The following is a 27,615-nucleotide window of genomic DNA, read 5'->3' as shown; positions in this document are numbered from 1 at the left end:
CAGCAGATATAGAGGATGGTTCGAGCAAAGTGTCTGCCTAGTTTTGTTGCTGTTTAAAGCGTTTTAAATTCACGTTTACTAGGCCGTGTTCTGGTTTACTATGTACGAAAAAGTCTGCAAGACACTACCATTATATTTATCAAATGTGAGTATTTGTGTTATTATTAGATACATTCAACTTAATTACCTCTAATTTGGTTTTTTGAGAGCACAGAACTTGAATGTGTTGGGTAGGGCAGGCTTGGCAGTGGCTGGCTGGGCAAGCTACACAAGAGCCAGGCAGGCTAGCTATGACGGCTAAACACTTCAGTGACACTGACAGTACCGGAGACGGAGGGCTCAAATGAGGTTTTTTTTTTCGGGTATAGATTGATTGATAGGCCTGTTAATGAGGATGTGATAAGGATTGAGGAAACTTTTTTTTTGGGACCACAATGAAACTAGGCCTATGTGTAAGTTAATTTAAGAATTAATGGTTTTTTAAAGATTTAAATTAAGATGTTTTTATCTCAGAAATTCGTGTTTTGTGACATGTTTACTTTACTTTATGACTTTATTTACCTTTAATTCCTAAATATGTAAACAAACAACACATGTAATACTGATGATTTTAATGTAATAAATATGCTTATTCTCTTAAAAGTAATAAAATGAACAGCAAACAACATGTTTAATTTCAATTCACCAAGGAGAGTCTAGGCCAGGCATAAATGTTGAGTCATAGCGAACATCGTGGGCCGGCATGACACAGTTACTCTGTACACATTCAAAGGTTAAAGTTGAGATCGTGACCATTCAAGTGTTTTATTATGAGATCATGGTCCGGGGCAGGAAGATTATTAAAAATTTACGAAAACTGATTTATGTTTTATTTCTTTACTTTGTTTTCATTTTGTATTTTAAGTTTTTCACTTTTAATTATAATTGATATATAATGTGTTTAAATGGACAAAAAATAAATAAATGAGTGCACATGAATCAGTGACATACACATTCATCGTGGTAATCGTCAAACATGTGAAATTACGGCAAACAATGTGGCTGGGTACAGTCGGATCAACGCTTTGTCGCCGGGATATGTTCATTATTGTTTTTTAATAAAGCATGTCAACTATTGAATTTAATTAGGCCTACAGTAAGTCTCATCTTCATCTGTTTTGTTGCATTCCTCAAATTCTGGCCTAGGCCTACCTGGGCCTAGCCAAAAAAATCGCGTCAGCTAGCCTTGGGACTAGGCCTGCACGACTTACTTAGGCCTTTTGGTTTTTAAGAGCTTTCACGAAATACAGCGACCCCCACCCCCGGGAAAACGCGGAATGATCGCCGACGGGCACTTCAAAAAGCTGGTGACATCCCTGTGTATATTAAATAAGGATAGTGAATATTTTAATTCAGACAAACAAAACACACTTAATTTCCTGATTTTCTGGATGTTAATTCAACATGGCCACATTGGTTCACGGCCAAAACGGATGGCATTTGAGGTCGGTAGGCACTTAGATACGCTACGCACAAAAAAACACACCACTGCTAACTACCGAAAATTAGTATTTAACATAAGTTTAAGTTTTCAATTTTCAACAATGGTGATAGGACTGTACTGTACTGTAAAACCTTGAAAAAGAACCCTGTTTTGAAAAGAAGCCCTTCCCTCTTTTAGTTTGCAAAAGTACTTATGTGCTACTTGTGCAATAATTTATTATTAAACTTGACTTGTATATTTTCATTTTAAATTCCATTCAAATTTTCAGTTTTTTTATATAGGCCTATATATATATATATATATATATATCAATTACAAAATCACAATCCATTCGCTATTGCAGACATGTTACACGATCAATATCATCTTCATATTCAAGTATTACATTGTATAGCCAAGCACTTAAACCAATGCTACTCATCAGTGTAATTATTTACCTGTGTAAAAAACCATATTGCCGTTTTTCTTAATTGCTATTTGATACTCCTTAAATTCAATTTTGTATTTTCTAGTGATAACATTAATTAAATAAAAAAGCAGTACATTTGTAAATACTAAATGAATTAAATTTCAATAAATGATAAATTAATAAACAAATAATAAATTCAAATTTTAATCTTTTTTATATTTAAAAAAATTGTAATAAATAATAAATTAAAAATAAACAAATAATAAATTCAAATTTTAATTTTTTTTAAATTTTTAAATGACTTTTTTGGTACAGTATGTATTTTCAATGTATTTTTTATATTTTACTGTAACAAGGCACCGAATCGCGCATTTTTGTTGATGTGACAATAAAGTATATCAGTATGTCTGTTTATGGCTATAATGTAAATGAATGTCAAAGAAACAGACTTTCAACAATGAAAAAAAAAACATTTTTGGTTTATAATTTTGTGATTTACTGACTGTAATGTCAGACTGTAATTGTAGGCCCTACTTCATGATGCAGAGGGATATTGTCTGATGATTTCTTTGTACAGTAGAACCTCGATTTCACGAACGGTACAGAACCGAAGGGGGCGTACATAAATTGGGGGATTCGTAAAATTGCATATGCATATGGTTTGTTTATTGTTATAGTATTGAAATAACAAGCAGACATTCACACTGCATCTCCCATTTCGTCATTGACTAAAAATAATTATTACCGTACCTTTGGTCTGCGGTACTTTCCTAATTGTAAGATGGGCTTTTGTCCTGTGACTCATACTTTGAACTTGTTATGGTAAGCATTTTTTGTTTTATTTTAGTTCACTATGCTACAGTAGGTATAAGAATTGTTTTTAAGTCTTTTACTGTACTTTGTAGAGATCTGTTTTGTTCAGTAGCCTAATGGCTATACTCATCAGGGACTATACAGTTATCTTTCTATATACTTTAAAACATTTAATCAGTCCTTTCCTCTAGGATTCATTATTTTTATCCATATCTATAAGATTGGCTCTAGAGAGCAAAACATATAGTAATGGCAATTCATATTCAGAGGGAGAGAGGCTGGTCAAAGAGAAAAGTTTGAAGCAACAGTGAACTCAAATTGTGGTGTGGCTTTAAAAAAAAAAACAGGAAATGAAAATTACTGTACATTGAATTTGAAGTCTCAGAGTGCAATTTACAGCCCTCTACAGTAAGTTAGTAACTTGGAGGTGGGGGCATATCCATAAATATTCTACCTATGGTGTGGCTAAGGTGGTCTGAATCCATGCTAAAAAGTCTGTCTTTGGGGCCTCGTCTTTATAATTCTGTGGGATTATCAACACCTGTAAAGTTTTTACAGTTACTCTTTCGAAAATAATGTAAAATGAATGATTCCTCATGGATTTCATGCAGTTCCACCAAATTTATTTGATTTCCAGACGCCTACAGTACCACCATCCAAATGCATTTTGAATACCATACTGTATCACTAGTGTCTCTTTATATATACCGTAGTAGCCATGAAGAGGCACTAGTGATATGGTGCAGTATTCATAGTGCCTTTTTATATTCTTTATATTCTTAAAGATAAAGGGACAATTTGAATACCATATCACTAGTGCCTCATTATATTCTTTATTTAAAGGCTCCAAAAATTCCACACACAGACATTGAGAAAACCAGCTAAACCTCTGGACCCACGATGGATCAATAATGTTGTAATTCATTTGATTCATTTACTATTAATAAGTTGAAAGAATTTTACTACCCATTTTCCCAGCACTGCCTTGTTGATTTCTTTTGCCAGAGAAGCCATTTATTTAATTCAGACCAGCCATTAAACTGATTCCTAGGCTATTTTTACACTACCTACAGACATAAGTATTGCATGTAGAAAACCATTTTGTAAATTGTGATTTACAATAATTGATGCACACTGTACTTGTTATAACGCATCAGCTTTAGGATTTTGAACGAGCTGTGTGCACATGGTGTGGCATAATTGACAATGACCTATAACCTTTCTGGATGTTAAAGGGGTTCAATGATTATTGATTAAATTACTATGTTCTATGGACCATCAACTTGTAATGGGAATGACCAAAAAAAACCAATGGGATTCAGTGGACCTGTTTGGAAAATTTTAGAAGCCATCTTAAAACAAAGAAAAAACAGGCTGCTATTGTAGTCTGAGAACATACTCTGTAGACTTGAGACAGTTTTATAATAACCATTATTTATTATGTAATTGGAAACGACAATTGATAAAAATAATAATTTTAAACAGCCATAATAATACTTAAAACACTAACTACAATCGGCCCGCTATGAGTAATTAGTATACAGTATGTGTAGGCATGGCTTCTTTGAATTAAAAGCCATGCAAGTTGCAGGCTTCATTTTTGTATTTTGGAATACTATAATGATTAAATGCAAACTCATGTATCTGCTGTTTATCAGTCTATACAGTACCATCCTGTTTTTGTTTGTTATCCTTTATCAGATACTGTACACAGCAAAAAAATAAATCAATACTGTATTATTGTAGTATACGAAAACATGGCTGAATGCCATGATTACAGGTATACAGTAAGTGCCATTTTCACAGATTTTCTTTTAATAATTATAATTACTGTAAATGACATTGACAAGTGAGATACTGTAGTTGTTTGCTTGTACTCCGGCATACAATCACCATAATTTAGGTAAAGATTATTTAGTTCTTAACCCTCTGGATACCGGATTCTTTTGTAGTGCAAATGCTTGAATACCGGATTCTTTTGCAGTGTACTAGGTTTTTGCAAGTACATTAATTCATATTTAAATAATTTATACAATATACAATATTGTAAACAAAAAAAATGTTGAAAACCCTCCAAAATTTGACTAATAATAATGATAATCTTTAAATACACTTTCACCGTCAGTAGTACTTGCGGACTTGTGGTGCATTCGGGTATTGCTAAACCCTGCAAACCTCCAAAAAAACAGTGCAAACCCCATCCAAACCTTGTGATAGTGATTGAATCATGTAGTGAAAAACTCACTTGGTATCTCGGTAAAAAAAAAAATTATAATTTTATGTTTGTAACAACCTACTTTTTGGGTAAAAAGGCCATTTTTTGTTAAAAATACCTAAAAAACACCACAAACCTCCAAAAACACAGTGCAAACCCCATCCAAACCTTGCGATAGTGATTTCACTTCACTTGTGGGTATCCAGTTTGCTACAACCAGGTGTTGTCTCAATGGTTTGTAACAATGTTGGTATTTCAGTGATCAATTTTGATTTTATTGTTTTTTTGTGTGAGTGTAAAAGGTCTGAATAAATTTACAATGAAATAAAATTCTAGGAATCATTATGTGTATAGCTTAAGATTCAGTATTATGAAATGCCACTGTTAATTAGTGTTATTTTATAGTAGCATGATGCATTTGTGAATCTGAACATATAAAAGATGAAATCTGTCATTCTGTCAATTTGTGTGTCGGTTATACTTACTGTAGGGTGCCTTTACGCCCTACCTGCTTTAATGTAGGTTCAGGTATCAAGATTTACATAGTGCATAATCTACTATCTACTGAACGTGCAAAGAAAAAAAAAGCAGTGCTATATGACCCTAGCCACTTAAGAATAGTGCTTAGCCTGTAATCAATAGTTTTAGTCCCAACATACTGTACTGTTTTGGTTTTTTTTTTTTTTTTTTTTTTTTAAATAAAGAATATAATTAAGGGTTTTTTTTTTTGTATTTTATAGAATGGAATAATATTTCATGATTCACCCGATTGTGTCTCAGCTGCTGGCTAGATAATTTTAAAATTAAGTGGCTATTGTTGAATATAATATTTTTAATTAATTTATTTGGTATTAACATTACAGTAGTTTTATGGATTATTTTGTATTTATTATCCATATGAATTAGCACCTGTACATTATAGTTTCTTACACTAGGATACTGTACACTCTAAGCCTATCCGTCCCTAAATCACAAGATATGGGTATGTTTTAAGATTATATTTTTACATATAACCAGAGAATTCAAGCAATTTTACAAGCTTACAACAAGAGTATCTAGGCTAGGTAATTCCAGCTAAGTAGGCCCACATAAAATCTAGCCTACTGTAGGACATTTTTTTTTTCTGTTTCAGTATACTGCACCTGAGGAATTATTGTACAAAAGTAATGGTAAAGAATGGGAATCTTTTAAATTTATTAAATTTGTCAAGCTAACACTCCCTAATGTAGGCCTCTTTAACAAAACCGAGTTTGTAAAGTGTTACTGACATACAAAGTTTATGTTCGTCATGATGAAAATTTAATTGCTTCTCGATGCAAATAAAATTGGTAAAAAGTATGAAAGTAATTAAAGATTGGTGATTTGAATATATAACCTGATTTACATCGTTGCCAATCTTTGAATGCTTTTTCTACTGAGCCCTTTAACCCAATAAAATGTCAACATGACGGCAATTTAGAACATTGATTTTTGAATTTTTTGAAGTATTAAGTGAATAAATCGGTAAGCTTATAAATTATTTACCATACACATTTTAAAAATGAATATAATTTTATTGATTTTGTTACAGTGTATCTTTCTTTTTTTGACAGATGTAAAATTATGCGGGTCAGCCATGGACTAAAATTCATTCCAATCATAAAAATCCAAGATGAGTTCATTGAATTGAATACAGATACAGTACCTGGAACATTATAGATTGTTCACCATTTAATTTCAATAATAATAAGGAACATTTTATTACACAAGTCTTTGAACTGAATTAAATATGGGGAAAGGGGAGCCTGATACAAAGTCGATCCAGTCGACAGCATCTCAGAACACAACAAGCTCTCTGCATAGTAAAAAGCAAGGCGGATTTCTTACGAGAATGATGTCCCGAAGATCTAAATCTCGTGGAAGCTTTGACATAGAAACCGGTGTTCCACCAGGCCACTTCCGCAAAGGGAGTGCCAGCAAGGCTGCCGGTGAATATGTCAGCACATCGTCGAAGCGTGGGAATGTGATGGAATGCCCGTTGTGCCTTATGGAAAGACCAAAGGATCAGTTTCCGGACATTATCACCTGTGAACATCGATCTTGTCAGGAGTGTCTGCGTCAGTATTTAAAGATTGAGATCACAGAAAGTCGGGTAAACATTGCTTGTCCCGAGTGTGCGGAAGTTTTTCATCCTAATGACATCAAGAGGATCCTTAATGATAATATGCTGATGAGTAAATATGAAGAGTTTGCACTTCGCCGTGTCCTAATGATGGATCCAGATTGTAGATGGTGCCCAGCACCAGATTGTGGGTAAGCAATAAACAATGAATTGTCATTAATCAAGTTAATTAAAAAACTGACTATAATTTGTAGGATGTGTATCACCTTGGCAAGGTTATTCCATTTCCACACACCTTGAGAAATTGCTAGTAACTATACTGTCAGTACCGTTAAGACACTGTTGTCCTATAAAAACTTAAATAATTATTAAATACCGGTATTAATTTTTTTTATTTGCTTATACTTCGAATGGACCAAGTACCATTAACGTCTATAAATGCAAAGAAATCATTGGTACCATGAACAATCATGGTCACATACAGTAATCCTAGATGGTGAATACAGGTATTATAGGCCTACAGTATGCTGGCCGTTGGTGAGCTGGTATCTAATATGAATTTTTTTTTAAATGTAATAATGATGATACATGCAATGTGAGTTAATAATTATTTAAGATAATGATGGTAACGATGGCATGCACCCAATAATAAAAATAATAATTGTTGATAATTATATTAAAATAGAAGTATTAATAATTAAAATAACAGTAATTAATAGAAAATATAATCAAAAATGTTATTAATAGCATCATCATCATACACTGTTTTTCTGAGTACACTTTGAAATGCATCACTTACTATTTCTGAAGACACTTTGCGTCACATTTCTGTGCTTCTGAAAACTGACGTCATTGTACATAATGACCAATTCCTATGTTGTTGTGTAACAACCGAGAATTGTTAATTAAATGTCAAGTTAAATGACATTATCTCTCTGTCAATATACTTAAAATGTGTCCCCTATAAATTCTTATTGCGTAATGGATACTGTAACTCTCTTTGTACAATATTAAATGTTACATAATTTTTAATTATATTTTTTAATAGTAGGAAAATGTACAATACTTTAAAGAAAAATAATGTCATTGCATTATGATATAATATTTAAATAATTATTTTTCTATATTCAGTTGATTTTTGTGGCGCTGCATTTTATATTCACTAATTGCGTAGAATTTAAGGACCAGCATTTAATTTTGAATAGTGCTTTTATAATTGAAGTACTGTAAAATACTGTACGAATACAGTATCGTACATTTCAGATTTGGATTATCATTTTTTTGTTTTTTCAAGCAAACTGTCAATGCCGAAATCTACTGAAACAATTGATAAACACAACTGATGATAAGATAAATTATTTTTTATTTTCAATTTCAGCAGTTAGATGCTACAGTAGTAATAATACTGCTAGTACTAGTTAAATTTAATGCTTTTATACTCTTATTATATTACCTGATAATAGATATGCTGTGATAGCAGCAGGCTGTGCAAGTTGTCCTGAGGTAGCGTGCCAAAGAACTGGGTGCAACACTAGCTTCTGTTACCATTGTAAACAGATCTGGCATCCGAACCAGACCTGTGATGCGGCCCGCCAACAGAGATCCGGACGGATAAGGAAATCGTCACTATCCTGCAGTCAAGGCTCTATATCACGTAAGTTTCCTTGCTTAGTGCCAGCCTATAAAAAAAATATAATATTTTAATTTAGATTTATCTGCAGTGCTTGACAACTTTGTGGAGGTGTTCGTTCACCTGTTCTGCTCTTTAGAGAGCAGCTTAGCTCAGTCGGCTAATCTGGTGGTAGCCACTGTGTGTGTGCTGAGCCGTGAAGATTTCTAGGTCCCCGGTTCAATTCCCAAAGCTGCTCTCCTTGTGTTTCAGCTGGAGGGCTGAAATGCAGGTTATGATAGCGCACCGTCTTTCAGATGAGACATTATGGCCTGTGTGCATGTTAAGGAAAGCAGTGCACTCTTCAGCATTGGCATTATCTCCTGATGTACTGTCCAATCACCAACAGAAGGACCCCTCTAGAAATAAGTCTTCGTGAGTTCTCTTTGATGTTTACACTGAATAAATCCAAATCAAAATTTCCTTTATACTGGTTTCTTCACTTTTGTTATTATATTTCTGCTGTACAGGGTATACAGTACTACTATTTATTTATTATTTCATTTTCAAAATGGAATATTATCTGACTGTTGATATTAAATAATGAATGTGATATAGGCAGTCAGACCAAAATTACAGTAAATTTCTAGCGTTACGTCATTAAAGAGCCTGGTTATAAAGTAGAACATGTAAAATTTGAAGTGTTGTAAATCGGAGGTTGAACTATCCCCAGGATGTCGAGAATGTTGTACCATATCGTACATGGGTGTTGTATAATAATTTAATGTTCCATAAGAGACTTTTGTAAATATTGGCATTATACAAGATTGTATTACTGCAAGTAAAATATTGCTGTACTGTAGCCCTTTATGGTTAAAAATACAAAATTACTGTACACGACTTGTGGTGATTTTCTTGGATTTGTTTAAAAAATAATCTATCTTCCTCTTTCTATCCATCTTCTTCAGCCACTTTCTGATCTTGACACATTTTTGACAATCCGAATGCCCTCTGATTTGCCCGTAATGTGTGCGTAGCAACGTTCTGGATCTTGACGTGTTTGCTGACAATTTAATTATCTTGTTATAATACAGGACAACTTTAGGAAATACATCACATATTACAATCCATTATCAAACTGCTGAATGCTGACTTAATAATGCCTGTAAAACTATCCACTGGCCATAAAATATTCCATCAGTAACTACTTTATAGAATTCTATAAATTATTCTACATCCACACAAAAGGGAATTCGGTAGACCCTTTTCCATACCTCATCTACATTTGCTGTGAACTGCTCCTTTGTCATATCTGCTTTTTTGGGGTTAATATTCTGCTTTTTACTCAGCATGTTTACATGGGCCTCAGACAGTATGGTATTATTCATATCAAGGGCCTACACTTGTAAATCACTCCCATTTGGCAGTGCCGGATTAAGCATCGTCTGGCCTCAAGGCACATTTTGGAAATGGCCCAAACATGTTAATTGAATGGACCCCATTGAATGTCTCTGAGTTTTCTGGCCTAATAATACCGGAAAATAGAGTGTAAATAATATTGCAGTCCAACTTTTGATGGCCCATCATTTTCGCCTGGCCCACAAGGCTTGTGCCTTATTTGCCTAATGGTTAATCCAGCACTGCCATTTGGCATATAGTACAGTACACCTTGTTAGCTTCATACAGTACTGCAGATTACCTAACTTTAGAATCTGTTCTCTAGAGTGTTTTCATTTGACATGGATGTCTGTGATAATTCTCTATTTAACTATTGATGTTGTAATCTATCAAACATTTGAAATTTTAATTATATCATGTACATCTAAATTTACTCTTTCCGATGCTGTTTCCGGTGCTGCATCGTGCTGTTACCAATCGCAATTAAATGTTCATTTTTCCATGCAATGCTATTATTAGATTGGTTTCACATGATAGCACTCTTCTACTGCAATAATAGCTATGCCAGATTACTCATGAATAGCCCTAAAGATTGCCTCTCCCCCTCCAGGGTACGAATTTCCCCACAGCACTGACAGCAAATGCTGTAGAAACAGCCTTGCACTGCTGTGGTAAATCCCAGGATCGACAGCAAGCTTTTAGCTGTCGAGTTGCTTAACCCAGGCTAGGCCTAACAACTGATTTTCCCCTTAAAAACAATAAAGTTGTTGATTGTTGTTGTAGAAGAAGAATAAATTGCTGTAGAAAAGTCATAGCCTACAGCAGCTTCTTGCTGATGGAGCATTTTGAGGAAATTCGAACCCTGCCCTCCCAGAAAATTTGTTTCAGCCAGTAAATTAAAAAGCCTGTATGTGCAACCTGCTTACCACCTTTGGTTTGAAACACCCTTGTTGGTTTACCCTAGTTGTTACGGCCCGTCGGTGAACATCTGTAAAAAAGTAACATTAAAACCGAGAATGAAGCCGTATAAAAGCAATGTATAAGGTTTTAACAACCACTTAAAAACATCAAAGTTTCACCATTTTTTTTGGCTCACTTGTTCAAATTCATATTGGCCCTCACAACATTTTTTTTTATGCCCACTCATGTTGTTGAGCAAGTCCACCTACAGTAAATACTGTAATGACTAGGCCATGTTTTACTTCAAACTGTGAAAAGCAATGAATAATATTCATTACTAATAATTGTGGAACCAGATGGATTTCATCAATTGAACTATATGCCATATTTTAAATCAGGATTTTTAGAATAAAGTACTGTATACATAATTTAAACTTCCTCCTATTATGTATTATATTTTTTTTATCAATCTACATTTAAATAATTTATCCATAAAACTAAGGGATCTACTGATAATGTAAAGTACACTCATAAAATAATGCTCTACCGGGTAGAGCAGAATATAGTCTCACTACTGTAGTTTACATCATCAAATAAAGGTCAGGGAAACAGGATTTTAACACTACTACAGTGTCAGTCTATTTATTCAGTATCACACTTTCCATTTCATCAAGCAATCATCAGATACATGAAAGTGAAATTGCTAGACATAAATATGAGAAACCTAAAAATATAAAAGTATGGCATTGCATTATTCCTAAGTCAGAAATACTGTATACTACTGTATGTCTGTTCATTAACAATATTTGTAATTATTTTTATTGTATTTATTTTTATTAGATTATTTCAAATAAATGTGAATCTAAATGTTTTTCCAGTTTCAAAAGCATAGTTTTTAATAGACAAATAAAATTTTAAGGATTTATCAGTTTTAGTAATGTTTTTCCATGGTATGCACTTCTATGCTGAAAGTTTTAATACCCTATATTGATATCTACATACTGTAGTGTTAGTAATTCAATAGAGAAGCTAGTAATATTTTGTCTTGTTTTTTCTATTATGGATTATATTACCTTTACACTACAGTGATTCAGTTAGACTACGCTTGCTTGGTTGTACTGTATGTCACCTTCTTTGAATACTTTACACGTTTTATCTGAAATCTGGGAATTTTCTCAATTTTGGTATGGCTTAGCTAAAGTGTCACATAAAGATACAAATTTCTTGTTGCCAAGAACAAATGTGTTTTGACATCCCTAATGGAGTGAATTGATGAATACTGTTTATTTTTAAAGCATTCTCAAAGCCTGACTAGAAGTCACAGCTGGCAGTTTTTCAATAGAATGTTGAGCACAAATGCAGCACACACATCTGAAGAAATAGGGCATGAGGCATACCTTTCAAAGAGCCATATTTCAAAATAACTTAGATTACAGAGCTGTAATCTTCTTTTTCTTCCTGAAAAAAAGAAACATTGTAAGAAGTTTTCATTGAAATCGGAGATATTCACAAGGGATTTTTATAATAATTAGGTGATTTGGCATACAGTGACCCATTACTACTCTGTATCTAATGAAAGACATAGACTTCTGTATTATGAGCTTATATTAAAGAGGCAAAGAATAGATTGAAAATTAAACAAATGAGCAGACAACGCAATCTGTTCAACAGCTAACATCTTTTTCTCAACATGAGCTTTCGCAGAAATCACAATAATTATCGGTTGTATGAACATGCATGGCGATTCATTAATCGTACTGTCTCCAGTACATTCCTTTATGTACTGTCTTTTTTTTTTTTTTTTTTTAGTGTTGTCCCCCGAATGTCACTTCACATTATTGTCTTTGTATTACTGGAAATTGTATTTTGATATCATGAAGCTTCATTACAGTATACAGTAGTACTAATCCTTTAATATCCTTATCCCTTATCTGAATCTGTTTATCATTATCTACCTTTTGCTTATTTATTATTTTGTCATTTGCATTAATTTGCATATTTAACTCTACAGTACTGTATATATACATGTTTGTTGTGTGGCTCACATTTAAAACATTCATCTAATTAAATTATTATTGAATAGTAGTATAGCCGAAAAACTTTATTCATGAAGCACAAATCAACAAATAAGTACTATTGTCACCTTTGGCCATGAGAAAACCTTATAATCATTGTCACACAATGCCTCATCAGCAGCACTAGTCCTACTTCTTGTGTTTATTTCCTTAAAAATTACATGTTTTGTTTAATAATTTTATTATTTTATGTACTTTTAGTTTGTAGCTAAGAATATTAATTTGTCTAATTGGCTAATTATGAACGCATCAAATGATTTTTGAGTGCCACCGATTTAAAGGTGTATGTTTTAATAAATATTATTACATAAAGCAAAAGTTATACATTGAAAATTAAACCAACTCGCTACTCTAGCATGCAATTTACTGACATGCAAAGCCTCAGATACTAAAGTTGCCCAAAAAAATTGAATGTACTTTATAAAGCTATAAAAAACCTAGACACATCCATATGTTCTAATGCAAGATGATTTCAATAGAAATGTTAATATTCACAACTTGTGAATTACAAATTAGCTGTAAGTACAGTAATCAAAATTTTGTTGATATAGGCTAGGCCTACGTTTCTAGTATTTGATGAGTGATAAATCTATGGCCTTCGTTTCTAGTATTTGATGAGTGATAAATCTATGTTTGATACACAATAGCCCGGCAACCATATTTGGACAAGATTGTGGTATTGCATTACGGTACAGTAGAGCAGAATACTCATCTTCATTATTACTGCCCAACAAGTATTTGGACTTTAATCTACTAAAGTTCCAGACTACATAATGAATCATAACTGATGGAAGCACAGTATTTCATACTTCATGCCATCATTTCACCATTTTTCCTAATAATACTTTTTATTCTACTACTGTACAACAATTAAAATAAATGTAAAATTATAAGGCATTTAACAGAACCATCGCTGAGTCTGAAATCACATAAACATAAAACATACTGAGGTGCCCAGCAGGAACATGTATCTACCGCTTGATATAGTTTTTTTTTTTTTTTTTTTTGGCTACTTTTAATTCGTAAGCCTTCCATGCTCTCTGTGTTGGCAATTCATATGAATAATAACCGTACAAGTAACAGATTGTTGTCTTTTTAGTTCTTTCTAGTACAGGTCTAGGCATGGCTTCATATTTCATGGGCTTACTTTTGGAAGACTGTTCATTTTCTGTCTTTAGCTTACAACGTAACCCATCATTCCTCCAACTGATTTACTCTTACAACATACAGGAGAGACACAGGTAGTAGCAAAGTGTCTAATAAGTGTCAGTACCGTAGAATGGCATTTAAATTGTATGTTTTTTTTGTGTTCAGATCAAGTCAAACCCTGCCCAAGATGCACTGCTCTTATTATCAAGATGGACGATGGTTCTTGTAATCACATGACCTGTGCCGTATGTGGGGCTGAGTTTTGTTGGTTGTGTATGAAGGAAATATCTGATCTTCACTATCTAAGGTAGGTCCAATTCAAACTATTCTTCACAGTATTTGATGATAAATTATAAGTACAGTACGACGTCCATTTTACTTACCCCATGGTACCCAGTGGTGTTCGTAAATTGAAAAATTTGTAAACTAAATCGTTAGTCAGTTTCCAATACCTAGGCCTAGCTATCCCCTGCCACTGAGCGTCGATAGGCTGACGGCAGCCAGGCCTAGCACGAACCGACAGTGCAGCAGTGTGGTCTACCGCGCTAGAGCCTAGCTGAATTTACCTTCGATAAAAACCTTTCTCTAGTGGTCATATCTAGCATTCACGATGAAGTGCACTCAATCCGACACTTGCATTGGTAGTTTGTTGTTCTGGTTAGGTTTATTACATTAATATAGTGGTTATTATACAAGAAATGCAAGAAAAGATTCTGTTAATGTTATTATCATTAGTATTCTATTAATAAATTAATACAACAAACTTGACTTTATTATTAAGAAGAATATATATTATCATTTTTTAAAACGTGCGCAATCAGACTTTTTCACGGTAATAATTGGTTGATGATCAACTATTTATAAAATCGACGTTTGTAAATCGACGTTCGTGAAATGGACGTTTTACTCTATTATAAATAAAATAAGTACTATGATTGGTAGGCAGGTAAATTTTCTAAAAATGAAATACACTTTTTATAACATGTGCATGTTTAACGAATGAAGTAAACAGATGGACTATGAAAATGAACAGATTTTGGCTAATTTAGGTTCCCAAAGGCCCAACCTAAATTTTCAACTAGGACCCATTAAGTTCTTACTTTAACCATGTTTAACGGTGTATTGATTAAGTAATAAAAAAAAAATTCCAAAAGAAATTTAACAATAAATTTTGAATGATCATTAACCTACCTGCACACTCGTCAAAATCCTTACAAATACCTTGGTGGTATGAAATTGGTTTTATTTGTTTCTAAAGCTCTGTCTGTCTTTGAAAAAAAAAACTGTTGTATGCCCAACTATAGTCATGATATGCCTATATATGGTCCTGATATTATGTCACATTACCATATTTAGGCATGTCACGTTTTTTTGTCAAACAAAATTCAATAGTTTTGAGAGGTAATTATTTGTTGCTGTAAAAAGCTATGTTTATTTCTATCACATTCAAGAACATGTGAAGTGGATTTGTTAGGTCATGTGATGTTTCAAATCATTCGCTGCATACTTAAGTGCCTGCATAACCTAGCTTATTGTGCAACCACTATAAATTAATCTTTTGAAACTTGAGTTCAAATGTTACTGAATGTCGGATCCTCAAATAAGCAACTGTAGTCTTACATAATTTATTCGTAACAATGTTGAAACGGTGTAAAACAATGGCTATACTGAAAAGACATTATGATGGCTATTCGAAAGTTATTAATCAAAGTTAATAATCTATGTTATTGGTACTTATTTTATTAAAAGTAAATATTCATTTTCTATGGATACAGTAATAAGATAAATTTATATTATTATCAAATGCAATTTATTCAAAAATTTTGGTGAAATACTTATTAAAAAAATAAATATATGAATACTACAACATACATTAATAGTAAATCTTTAATTTAATGTTATTAATTAAATATTTATATGGTTTCTAGATTTTACCATGTATAATCAATCTTGTCCCATCCCTATTTTGTAGTCCGTCTGGTTGTACATTCTGGGGCAAGAAACCATGGAGCCGAAAGAAAAAGATTTTATGGCAGCTTGGTACATTAGTAGGTGCTCCTGTCGGAATAGCACTGATAGCCGGTATTGCCGTTCCTGCTATGATCATCGGAATCCCGGTGTATGTCGGTCGTAAAGTAAGCTTAAAGTTTTTCATAAAATAATTATTTTTGCTTCTGAATTAAAAAATTATCTTATAAAATGCCTTAGTAAGAGTAGTTATCTGTACACATAGCCCAACAAAGTTTTTTTTTCTGAAATTGATTGCCTCCGGGGAAATGCCAAAGCCTTGCGCACTTTTCCCAGTCTTCTTGAGGGCCGAGGTTATGAAAGACATAGTGAAAACTCTCTGATTTCAGTGGCATTCCAGACTACAAGGATAATACTGTATTGCAAGTACTGTAATGTTTAGCTGTATCTTTGGAAATATTCAATCACAATATTTATTCATTCATGTTTTTGATTTATGTTGAAAGGTAAAGAATTACAGTACCCTGTTAATTTTTTTTTTAAATATACAAATTTGAAAAAAAAATTTTTACAATACAAAAATTGGTTATTTCAGTATTGTTATATTATTTTAATTAATTTTTATACCTTTCTGGTTCTACTGCATTTTAAAATGCAAATTGCATAATGATAAAGTACTGTATTCGTCTTTGATATTGTTACTCTACGGATGGAGTTCAAAGTTGCTTTATTTGATTTTGAATTTTACGTTGAAATTATGATGATTACCTGGCAACTGATCACAAAGTCAGTTGCTGTTTGTTACATTATTGGTTTGTATTAATGAATGAGCACGTTTTGTGAACGCTTGTGCTGGAATGACAATATGTAAGATTTACAACATAATCTTCTGATCTGACGGTCAATTTTACTAAAATCAAAACGCTATAATCCAATCGTGTTGGCATTTTCAAGATATTAAAAAAAAACAATCATTAGGAGTCTGGGAAAGTTATTCAATAGAATTACAAATTTCAAGAGTAACGACAAAGTATTGTAAATGGGAATTGTAGCTATCGACACCAAACCTTACACACCTGATCCACGTAGCATTAATTTTAATTCTGGCGTGCCCTCATCTAAAGGTCGCAGCGATGTAGCGTAGAGTCTTATTAAGCTTGTTCAGTTCATCAATCGTAAACAACATTGATGAATCTCTCATGACATTTTTCTGATGTGTCGTAATTCACAATTTAATATCACTTAGCAGGAGGATCAGTAAGCAAAATGCGAAAAAGTAAAATACCCAACCATGATGTTTGTGACAATATCGTTAGCAAGTTCCTCTTCTGATATAAGTTTTCCACCAGGAAATACTCATTGAGATAACATTTATTAACTAAGTATAATTTATAATATAAGGAAATGCATTTTATATTTGCAATTTAAATTATTGTATCCAAAATATATTAGGCTCCCTCTCCCTACTCATTATATTTATATAATGTTTATATATTTTTATGCATTTTTCTTTTAATTTTATTTTGTAATATAATGTAGTTTAAGATAATACCCTGGACCTCAGGGAAGAACAGTGTAACAATACTGACTGAGTATCCAGAATAAAGAAAGATTTCTATCTGTCTATCTATCTATTATATTTTCTTGCCTTCAAATATTTAAAATGTATTATTTATACAATATATAAGACTAAGAGACATGTCCTTAGGATAAATGCTGTCTTTATAAAATATATAATTTATGTATTTAAGTTTGAACACAAATATTGAACTTACCAAAAATTTCACGTTAGCTGTTTTTAGTATCTAAGAGTATCATGACAAGAATGCACTTTTTACAATTTTAAGGTTTATTGGAAGTACAGTAATGCGTCAAAACATAGGAGAAATATAGCCATATTTGGCAGCGTATCTTTATCGATTGTGGCTGCCCCTGTACTTGCAGCTCTTACTGTGGGTAAGTAATCACACTAATAATCTTATATCTTTTATGTGTGTCTTCCATAATTGCCATCGCTTGCACTTTTGTTATTCGTTGGCTGTAGAGTAGAGGAAGCGAAAGTGAAAACCCAGGAGAAAGCTTAAACTTAATGGCTATAAATAACCCATTGAAAAAGAAGCAAAAGAACTTGTACAACAGTAATACTTGGTATTATACTGTTAAAGGTGAGTTGCATAGTTTATATGTTGATAAAAGTCGACATGTAAATAAAACTGATGGTGTGCCAATAAGTAATTAATATCATTAATGTTCAAATGATATTATTTATATTAATTTTAGCATTTTTGTAAAGCTAAATGTTCTAAATACGGTAGCAAGTTTTTTAGTGTATACTTAATATAACATATGGAATTATCTACAGACTAAAAAATTCAAGTTTACTACTGTAGGCCTTTCATAGCTAACTACCTTCATTTGTAAATTTTGGTTCTGAGACTAAGTAAGTAATCAGGGAAGGTTTGACGTCATAGCAAAGCATAGTGCGTATGCGTAATTATGTTGATAATGTTTGGACTTCATCGAGTGCAATTGTCTATGATATAATATCAAATTTAGGTCCATAGTGCTTTGCTTACGAAACAGTTCTGAGAATAACCATTTTCAATGGCGCCCTTCCTACAGTATGTTTATGTACAGGGCATTGAGAGCTTACTTGTATGCACTATATAAGAATGAACTGTTATTATTGTCGTCAATGTCCGACGACGTTGACTTTTCGGGGCCAAGACTGATATATGCAAAGAGGGAGCCCTCTGTAATTTTTGCTCTCTCTGTACCAAATTTTTGTTATTGTCGAGTTGTTAAATGTTAATTTAATAAATGAATGAATTTATCTGAAACACATTTATGAATTTTCTGTTTAAAACCTTTAATTTATGGAGTTTCCTTATACCAGTGTGGAGCATTTTAAATGAGAGTTGGTCAAAGGTTTTGGGGTTGGCTTTACCCAAATGTGGACTTAACAAATACCCATGTTGGTTTAATATTTAAATGTGCATTTTCATTTTTTTTTTCTTCTGTTAGGTATTGGTGTTCCAATAATGTTGACGTATGTTTATGGCGTGGTGCCATTCTCCCTTTGCCGCAGCGGCGGCTGTGGTGTGACAACAAGTCATAGTGGCGGAGTCAGAATTGAATTTGACAATGATAATGATGTCACAGTTGGAGTGACAAATGCTTCAGGTAGGCTGCTCAGATGATATTTGCATATTGACTTTGATTTACCAGAAGTATTTATCTTACTGCATTAGAACTATACTTAAAGCCAGTCTCCTGATATGATAAAACAAATTTTGATATATTGTCGAACTGAATTTCTAGACACAAAAACAGTGTTTACGTAAATGAGATACAGATTTTTTAATATTTAAAACCTGGGGAAAGGTGAAAAAAAAGTTGGTACACCCCTTTTTTTCTCCCTGTTTTTAAATACCGTATTCAAAAATCTGTATCTCATTTACCATTCCCAAGGTTTTCATCAAGCACACTTTTCAGTTCTACAACTGGAGTCTATCTATAAGCTTGTTTATTTTTTAATTTATTTGTTATTTATTTTTATTATATATATTTTTTAAATTTAATTTAATGTTTTTGGCATAGAAATCATGTTCAAGTTTCAGGATTAATCCAATACACTTGATTTTATAGTCAGTTCTTTATTGTGTAGTTTGAAAGGATATCTGATAATATGTTTACAGTATAAACTTATAATAACATTTAATTGTAAACGGTTTGGACGTCATTTATTGGGTATTGTGATAATACGGATGTTGTACCGGTTCATACAAAAGAACAAAGAATACCTACTTGGTTGCTATTGATGCACTTCCTATGTTACTGCAACAAGGTTTACTTTGAATACATTAAACTAGGTGTCTTGTATCTAGTGCCATTTTTGCTAACATGGTACGCACAGAGAAGTAGTTATGGCCCTCCACCCACCTTTATTAACCCCCTGCCCTTCCTTAAAATCTACTCTTATTATTTAGAATTCACCAGTGTTATCACCATATCCACCCATAAATGTCTACCATCCACTCTTAGGATTCTATAGCTACAACCATGTACACATAATATGAAAAACAGCATGCTGCACAGTATAGGTGTTCTTAGTGAATCACACTTCCACGGACATACCAATATATTTAAATCAACTTATTAAAAAGTACTTTAAAATTTGAATTTTTAATTGGTTGAATCATCTTCTTATTAAGCTTTAATACAAGCGTTCTCTTGTGCTCGAATACCTTGAGAATAGTATTTAATAATGATAAGAATAATACTGAAGTCACTACAAACTGCTGTCATTCCGACTCACTACCACACCTGTTGTCACATTGTATTCATTTCCTATGTCAACAGATTTCAGCATGGAATTTATGTACTGTACAGTATACAAAGACTCATTGTTCCTGAAAAGCTGTACTATTAATTTTGACACTGGTATATTATGCAACGTCAGTAGAATTATCAAAACCTGATCTGATATTCGTCTTTGACATTTTACATAAAGCAGTATAAAATTATTGTCATTGTTAATGCCTCTGTTTGAAGATCAACCATATCAAAACATTTTTCCCAGGGTATATACTCAGGCCTATAGCTATTTTGACCTGTTGTTTTTTGTGTAGTAGTATTCTAATATTAATAGTGTGATTCGTTTTAGTCAGATAGTTGCTCTGTTACTCATGAGCTATATTTAGCAGTGGTTTGTTGCTTGTCTTAATGCTGTCTGCATTGTAAACCTAAGGTCAGATTTTTGCACGGTTCATTGCACGCAGGCTGAGCTAATGTTTAAAGTCATAATTGTTGAGGGCAGTGAGTCATGCTACCGTACTACATGGTTTGTGATGATAAAGCCTGTATGGAGAAGCCTGTCCACGTTTTGGTGCATTTGGCGCTTTTATTTTGATTCAGTCTTCATGTTAAATAGTTGATGGAATAACCAGCATGCCTTCTGGGTTTCTGTTTGAAGAATTCATCCACATTGCTTGTGATGGACAGGTGGATTATTGATTCTGAAAACCATATAATTATCTTATTTACTTTGATTTGTGAGCTATAAATCCTGCAAACATATCCAGAAATCCCAATTCTACAAATTACGTGGTGCGAGACTGCTTTGTTTTTTTTTTTTTACAACCAGCAGTATGTACAATCACCAAATTTACAAGATTGAACGTTAAAGTAATAATAATAGGTCAATTTATAAGGCGCAAATAAACAAGGTCTCTACGCGTAAATATTTTGTTAGGGAGTGGCGTTTTTTATTTAATCATTGGGAAAAAAATAATATAGTATTTTTTTGTAATATACAAATATATAATATAAGGTAACTGAGAGAAGTTAATACTGTAGTCATTTACATACGTTCAAATTATTTAACCTTAAAAAGGAAATATAACAATGGATGTAATGATGTCATATTACATCAAAATATGGACATATCACATTTATTTGTCACATAAATTGTGATATGACGAAGCTTTTTATAGAATATATTTTAATATGCATTAAAACATCAAAAATCAAATGAATCATTACAGATATAAATCCTGAAGTAAACAGTGCTGTTGGCAATTCAAGTATAGGGGAGGCAAGCGTAGCCCGTGAGAGTCAACTGGAAGTGGTCGGAATCCTGCACGATGATACCGTAAGTGATAGCGCTAGTACCAGGGCAATCGCAGGCTCCAGCCTTACTGGTAGTTTATCAGGAAGTGGCAGTGTGGGGCCCAGTGTTATTGGACAAAATAAGTAAGTATATTGACTATGTGTTTTATTAACCATTCAGTTGTTGGATTCATAATAATAATTATTATTATTAATAATAATAATACAGTAAATAATAATAATAATTAATTATGCAGATTTCGTACGATTGTGTGCAGCATAGTGCAGATGGTAGAAGGTGGTGGTAGCCACGTTCTGTGCTCTGAACTGAAAAGCATTCCTGGCCACGCCCTAGTTATCTTGATGATGGCTGTGGCTCTTGCAAGGTTTCCAATTCTATGATTTGTGGGAATCTTTCAGAAATAAGCACCATTTCCTGCACTTAAATCCAGACTTGAATGTTTTGATATGTTGTACTAAGACGCAAAAAAGCGTATTTGACAAAAAACTGCACAACGGTTAATGAGATTCTGATTCTTAAATATTTAAAAACTGTGGTGGGGAAGGGGTGTAACCACCCTTTTTTCATCTTTTTCCTCCAGTTTTTAAGTGTTCAAAAATCTGTATCTCATTAACCATTTCCAAGTTTTTCATCAAATATGCTTTTTATGTCTTAGAAAAATCAGTTGTACAACATATAAAAAAAAAAAAAAATTTCCTCCAGATCCTGGGTTTAACACAAGCAAGCAAAAGATCTAGAAAACAAACCATCTCCCTCAAATTCAGAATGTTTTTATTTTTTTACTGCTGTATTACTGTAGCAGTTGTCTGCAGTTTTCTTGTCGCGGATATCATGAGGCACAGCAAAATACAATAAGATGTGTTACATAATCTCATTTTGTCGCAATTGCATATATCCCAGTTGACTATGTTCACCTACGTAGATAAGCGGAAGTGCGCATATGGATGGATGAATGTACCATGTTTGCATACCTTTATCCTCCCACCTGTGTCTATACGCCTCGGTGCTTTATCCATTATAGATTATATGGCTGATAACAACCTTAGAATGTAAACAGGGAAATAAATTCTCAAATATATGACAGGTTTATTCACAATAGAGGGTGATGAAAATGATTAACAAATGAAATTGCATTATTTTAGTAAGGAAAGAGATATATCATAATTACAAATATTAAGACTACTGTACTAGTTTAATATTTAGAATTTAGAACGTTTTTTTTAAATATTTTTTTTAACAACCAAAAATGTATTTACACCTAAAAAGTAGAATACACAAATAATACAACAATTTTGGATTTGCGTCACGTACCATAAAGTAAAATAGGGCCAGTCGGGTGTGGCCAACACAATTTTTTTTTATTTTGGCCTTATTATAGTGAAATCATTAAAAAGCAGACTTGTCAATTAATGTACTGTACATTATGTTGATAAGCCTAGGAACACAGATTGATCAATAGTCATGTTATTTGAAGATATAGAGTCTGTGATAAAGTTCTAAAAAATCTTGAAAAATGAAATTCATATATAAATTAATTACTTTGTGTATTTGAGGTAAATTATTGGCATTCAATTGAAAAATAGAATCAGAAAAGAAATTCCCTTATCTTAATCTTGGTGTGTAGTTTATCTGCTCCAATTGGAACAGCACTTAATGTGATTAATGAGCATGTATTTTGTGCCAAGTGTTTATGGCTTTAACACATGAAGGTATTAATACCGCCATGGTTAATAGGTTAATTGGTTATTCTTCAATAAAAAAAAGTGTACTCCAAGTATTGAAATCATGCACACCATCATGCATTTCAATACTTGGAGTATGTATTATACTTTTTGTCTGAGATTAATCAGAGGACTTTTTGGTTATTCTTCATAATAAATATTTTAGTGACTATATTCTTTTTGCATAGACCCATCAATCAACAATTATTTATATAGTGCCAATATCCACCCATAAATTGGTTGGTGACCAATTTAATGATTTTGATAGTAAAACCCAAATTGGTTTTATTATTATTATGTTTTTTTGTATTTATTTTTTATTGATAGTTATTAAAATAAATGGGCAATTTAAATTGTTTTATTGATACCATTTTTTTTATAAATTGGCCTATCAGACTTGTTGCAATGTTAGTGTTATGTAATCCATAAGAAGTCAGTCATCTACTTCATTAATACTTACCTTGATAAACCGACTAATTGCCTATTCTTCCCAAAAGAGAACACCCCTCAAAATAAAAATGGTGCAGTCGACCTTTGTGCCAATCTTAAGCGATCCTGCAACCATGCATTGTCCTCGTTTTGTTTCGAAAGATTGAACCATTAAGGACAAATCTCTTTGAATAAAAGTTTTTGGATCGTCTTTAAGTGTTACGTAATCTATAAGAAGTCAGTAATTTAATGTTAATTTTAAAGTAGAAATATTGAAGCTGCACTTGTGAGAGTGTCGCCTAAAAAAAAATAATGTTCTGTGCAGTGCTATTTTTTGAGAGAGACTTTAATTTGAGAGCTATGCTCACAAGATCCTATAGTAATATTTTTGTTTTGTCGCTCGTATTATAATTATTCATCTTCGTACACAAATTCATTCTCAATTTTAAATGTTAATCATATAAAACCCTATTAATGCACTTTGCAAATGACAGTTATATTTTACTGTATACTTCATCACCTACTTCATGTCCTGATGTATGGTACGCTAAATAGAATTTGTTACATTAAACCCATTATAATTATCATACATGTCAGTCTGCAGACAACTAATGGTGTAAAGTATGTCCGTCGGCTGCAATTAAGTAAACATTAGATAATGATGTAGTATGTGCATAAACACAGCTTGTATGTTTTGTGTGTGAAAGTTGATGCATGAATTACTTGCATGTTATTTTCAACAGGAGACATCTGCCGAAAAACAGCACAAGTGAAGTATAATTATAATATAACTCTAAACTTCATTCCATGTATAACAATTGGTGATATTCAAGGAAGCCTTTAACCTAATAAACATATTATGTATACAATATATTTAGGTGTATTATAAAAACAAAGTAAAAGTAACTATCATTCTTTATTCAGCATATGAAAAACCTACACAAATTCCAGGTCATGTTCTACATGAGCACAACATTGCAGGAAACAAAACAACATTCATAAATTTACAATGAACGATAACAAATCAAAATAGAAGGTAAAATTTAAAAATATGAGAATAAAACAAATTTTTTTAAGTCAGATTACAAAGTGGTCAGTAGAATGTTGTCAGAATTTTAATGTTTTTAAAATTGAGCTGTTTTTCCAAGCTGGGTTAGATGTAAGGTATTTCAGATGGCATAACTGGAAATTAGTGCTACAGTATTTCTGCTATTCTTAGTTTATTTAATTGTGCGTATTTTAGTGTAAAATGATTTTAAGAAAAAAATTAGTACTGTATAGTATTAGTATGAAAAAAAAATAGTGCAAACAATAATAATGTAATAATTATAATAAAACAAAATATTATGTTAACATGCAGGCTCTTGGTCAAATGAAGTATTGTATGTCCAAGCTATTGATTTTCTCATGTTAGACACTCCTAAAATCATAAAAATTCAGGACAGTGCTAAAGCTGGTGGTAATATATATATCCAGCAAAAATTCTCTAAATTTTCTGAAGAATAAACAGAGGACTAAGTTTTTATATATAACATGGACATTTTGTGCAACTAACAGCTTAAATATCTTCTCTGAAAAGTGGTTTGCTAAGGCCTGTACTGTACTTTCACAGTAGCTGCTTGGACTTAACACGAGATACAATGAAATGAACTACTGTTTTGCCGTGCTTGATGCATCGCACCAAAGGACTTTTCTCTTGTAAAATATTTAAATGTTGATTCTAATTCAGGCTTCTAGCTTTCACCAAGGACTTTTAGTTGTTGCAACAATTTGTGACTGGCTCTGGAAGAACCAGCCATCTATCGGAAAAACTCAAAATTGAGTTTTTGGTATTTTCAGATTCAACATAAATTCTGTTATAAAAGAGAAGCAATAAAGTTACTTACTACTTCTTTAAAACAGTGTTTATTTGATGGAAATTGGTTGAGTGTTAGCAAAGTTATGCATATAATTCATCGGATAGAATTCATGTACTGTAGGTTTTGAGAAACAACTTCCAAAGATTTCAAAATCAATAGTTTAAGATTTGTATTTTAAAATAATTTTAATATACTTTTCAATTAGATTTAGTGATTGATATTTTACAGAAGCGTTCTTCAATATATGTTCTAATGCGAAAACCTGAAAATGTTTAGAATTTCTGATTCTTTAACGTTTTTGGGTGCTTGTGCATTTTATAGCAATCCGTCCCATGAGTAGTAAATATAATTTATATTCTATCAACCAATAAAGGTGAAGACGTACTTACTGAACGTTTTGAGCCCTATCAGGTCTCATTCTTAAATGGCGTTCCACTACTTATGCCTAGCATAGAAATGTGCGATGACGCCAGTTGAGAATGAGACTATACAAACAACCAGATGGATTTGTTTCAATATTTAGTTGTTATTGTTTTCAGACTGGATGTACATATTGAAGTATCTAGTAAACGATGCAGCTTGAGTAGCGAGAGTGCATCGCTGTATTTACCTGACAACTCAAGTATGACCGCAATGGCCGGTTCAATTAGTGAAGAAAAAGGTAAATTAACTTATATTCTTACATTTTGATTTTGATCTTTTTTTTATAAGCTTGTCTTCTTTTCTTTTGAAGTTATTATTTTTGTCAGTTGTAGTGCCACTCATTTTCTTATAATAATGTGCTACTATTATTGGATGTCATTATTATTACCTCTGCCAAGGAGGTTATGTATTCACTCTGTTTGTTAGCAAGATTTACACAAAAATAAAGGAATGAATCATAAAATTTCATGGAATGGTACATAATATTCTATGAAGGAGGTTATTAACTTTTCAGAAGAAAAAGTCAAAGTTCAAGGATCTATTTTTTCCCTTGAACTTTATCACCTATACATGGCCTGTGTGTTGTTCAGTATCCAGGCACAGGATGGAGGTTGCGCTCTGTGTAGTGAGTTCTCTAGTTATTGTTGATAATATATCAGTAAATAAAGTTCATTGAATATTTTATGAATCTGTCAATATTTATAATGTCATATCCTTATTTTATTTTCTGATCTGTTTTTTAGCTTCTTCTTGGTTTTTTTTTTTAGAGACAGTTCCCTGTGGTTTTTTTTTTTTTTTTTTTTTTTTTGCTGTCTTGCCATTTCATTTTATTTTGTTTTTCTGATTTAAACTTATTGTATGTTGTCCTTTTTCTAGGTGTAACTAATATTTCTTCGTATGTTGATGGTCATGCTGAGATGCTTGATAAGATTACCAAGTCACGACATTCCAGTGGGGGTAGCAGCAATGTAGAAATCAGCCAACATTTGCCTGTCTCTTATACACATCTAGATGTGTATAAGAGACATAAATATGTTACCCATCACCCCGATAGTGTCTACACCAAAGGCAACGCTAATGTCAACAGATTTATAAAACAAGTTATGACAACATCTTGTTGGTCTTAATGTATCACGCAGACATGCCAACCACTCCGATTTCGGCGGAGTTACTCTGCTTATTTAAGCAAAACTCCCCACTCCGATTTTGTTTTGAAAATCTCCGCTTTTCTACCTAGGCCTAGGGCCTAGTCTTGCATGTTGGTATTGTGAGTCAAAACGGTTACATTTTACAATCCAATCACATAGGTACCATGTCTTGGGAATACTCCTCTCACATTGCCAAAACTCTGCTCAGAAGTTTTTTTCAGACTCTTTTTGTTGGCCTTTTAGGGTTGGCATGTCTGTATCATGTAATAAACGTAAAAAAAAT

General features: G+C 32.6%; 1 protein-coding gene across 1 annotated transcript; it reads left to right on the top strand.

Annotated features, from left to right (window-relative positions):
* Positions 1-27,311, top strand: LOC117110473 (E3 ubiquitin-protein ligase RNF19A-like). The gene is made up of 10 exons (XM_033253190.1): positions 1-145; positions 6,513-7,212; positions 8,485-8,675; positions 14,318-14,459; positions 16,125-16,287; positions 17,968-18,076; positions 19,145-19,303; positions 21,667-21,874; positions 26,301-26,422; positions 27,061-27,311. The coding sequence occupies exons 2-10, from the start codon at positions 6,689-6,691 to the stop codon at positions 27,309-27,311; spliced, it is 1,869 nt and encodes a 622-aa protein (XP_033109081.1). The 5' UTR covers positions 1-145; positions 6,513-6,688.
* The last annotated feature ends 304 nt before the right edge of the window (positions 27,312-27,615 follow it).

Source organism: Anneissia japonica, unplaced genomic scaffold (assembly GCF_011630105.1).
Source record: "Anneissia japonica isolate Jap-2015-1 unplaced genomic scaffold, ASM1163010v1 scaffold3040_len1308831_cov196, whole genome shotgun sequence".
Classification (NCBI taxonomy): Eukaryota; Metazoa; Echinodermata; class Crinoidea; order Comatulida; family Comatulidae; genus Anneissia; species Anneissia japonica.
Note: the sequence above shows the minus strand (reverse complement) of the source record. Positions and strands in the feature narration are given on the sequence as shown.